The sequence below is a fragment of the Morus notabilis genome, unplaced genomic scaffold (assembly GCF_000414095.1).
Source record: "Morus notabilis unplaced genomic scaffold, ASM41409v2 Scaffold2750, whole genome shotgun sequence".
In the NCBI taxonomy this organism is placed as follows: Eukaryota; Viridiplantae; Streptophyta; class Magnoliopsida; order Rosales; family Moraceae; genus Morus; species Morus notabilis.
The window spans coordinates 1-1,480 of record NW_010363759.1 but is presented as its reverse complement, the minus strand read 5'-3'; the positions used below and the strand labels follow the sequence as shown (position 1 = coordinate 1,480).

At 38.6% G+C, this 1,480-nt stretch overlaps 1 protein-coding gene across 1 annotated transcript in view; it reads right to left on the bottom strand.

Moving 5' to 3' along the window:
- LOC21411513 overlaps positions 1-218 on the bottom strand; it is a gene marked incomplete at its 5' end in the record, with an annotated part of 5,431 nt that extends 5,213 nt beyond the window's left edge. Inside the window, one exon of the mRNA XM_024170032.1 lies at positions 95-218. Within this exon, the coding sequence (XP_024025800.1) occupies positions 95-218 (124 nt within the window). The remainder of the gene's footprint in view (positions 1-94) is intronic.
- Between the last annotated feature and the right edge of the window lie 1,262 nt (positions 219-1,480).

Here is a 1,480-nt window from a genome sequence, read left to right as displayed (position 1 = left end):
TAGTTCCTTTCTAGCCACAATGACCAAGTGACAGCTAATACAACAACATTCCAAAGATTCCCGCAAAGTCTGTTTCTCTCAATTAATAAATCACCATAAGATCCGCCACCCTCTTTGGTATTACCCATGAAAAACCAAATTCCCGTAGCACTCGGATCCAAATATTCAGGGAAAAGGGACAATGAAGGAAGATATGATCTAGAGACTCGCCAGCTTCCCTGCAAAGAACACACCAGCTAGGAGAAAGACAGAGATATGGTTTCCTCCTTTTCATCAAGTCCTGAGTATTCAGTTTACTAAACACAAGTAGCCAGTTAAACACTTTAACTTTAGTAGGAACCGAGGATTTCCAAATGAAATGAGAAAACTGAAATGGAGGGAATGATTGGTTATTTGTCAAGAACTTGAAAAAAGATTTACAAGAAAACAGGCCCAAACTCTCTAAATCCCACTCCCACCTATCAGTCTAAGCAACCCAATAATTCCATTTTGATGGACGTTTTAATAATGGTAGAAATTGAATCACTTTTTGTTTTGATATTCTATACAAAACTCCCTAAGTCTAAGTGGAATTTATCAATTCCTTTCTGTTTGTATTTGTTGCAAATTCCGATTAGGTAAAATTTCATGTGATTCAGTAAACAGAACATAAATTCCATCATTGCTATATTGATCCATGTGATTTGATGAAGAATGAGCAAATAATGAAATCTTTTTTTTTTTTCTATATACGCGAGATTAAAAAAATGCTTGAGGGTGGAAATGAGGAAATCTTTGCAATACCCAGATTTAATTAGATACAATTTGAGGGGTCCTTGCTCATTCACACGAGATTCCATTGTAGATAGGCCCTCCCTTCACCACCCCCATGGGGATAGTCTATAGGGTTCATATTTACTCCTCTTACTACAAGATGCTTACCTAGCCAACATTTAGATCTGGCTCTACCCAAACTTTTCTAGTTCACCCCAACCATTCCCCACTTGTTTGACTGTTGCGGAGCAGTTTTTGGGTATCAAATGTACCTTAGTCAATCCTATTTTCGATAGGAACGGTTGACAATGTAATCCAAATTTTCCCATTATTTTCGTATCTGTAATAGTGCGAAAAGCAGGCTCAATTTAGTAATAATCCACAATCAACTTGTACCCTATCCCCGGGGGAAGTCAAATCTCCACTGACTTCTTGAAAGAGAGATGTCCTGAACCGCGAGATGAACAATTGGGATTCGGGATCGGCTGCAAGTCCCCTACCACTGTACATGGAATGTGGTGCAGTCATTTGCAGGAGATTATTTTAGCAAGTAAAGTGGAAGGTGGGGAGTGCAGACATTGTAAGATTTTGCGAAGATAATTGGTGTAGAGAATTGCATTTGCATTATGATTTGTAGGTTTATTCATATGGTCTATACACAATAAACCAATCAGCCATTTTGTGTCAAATATGCCCTTAGATCTGGGATTGGGCTGCACTTGGGAGC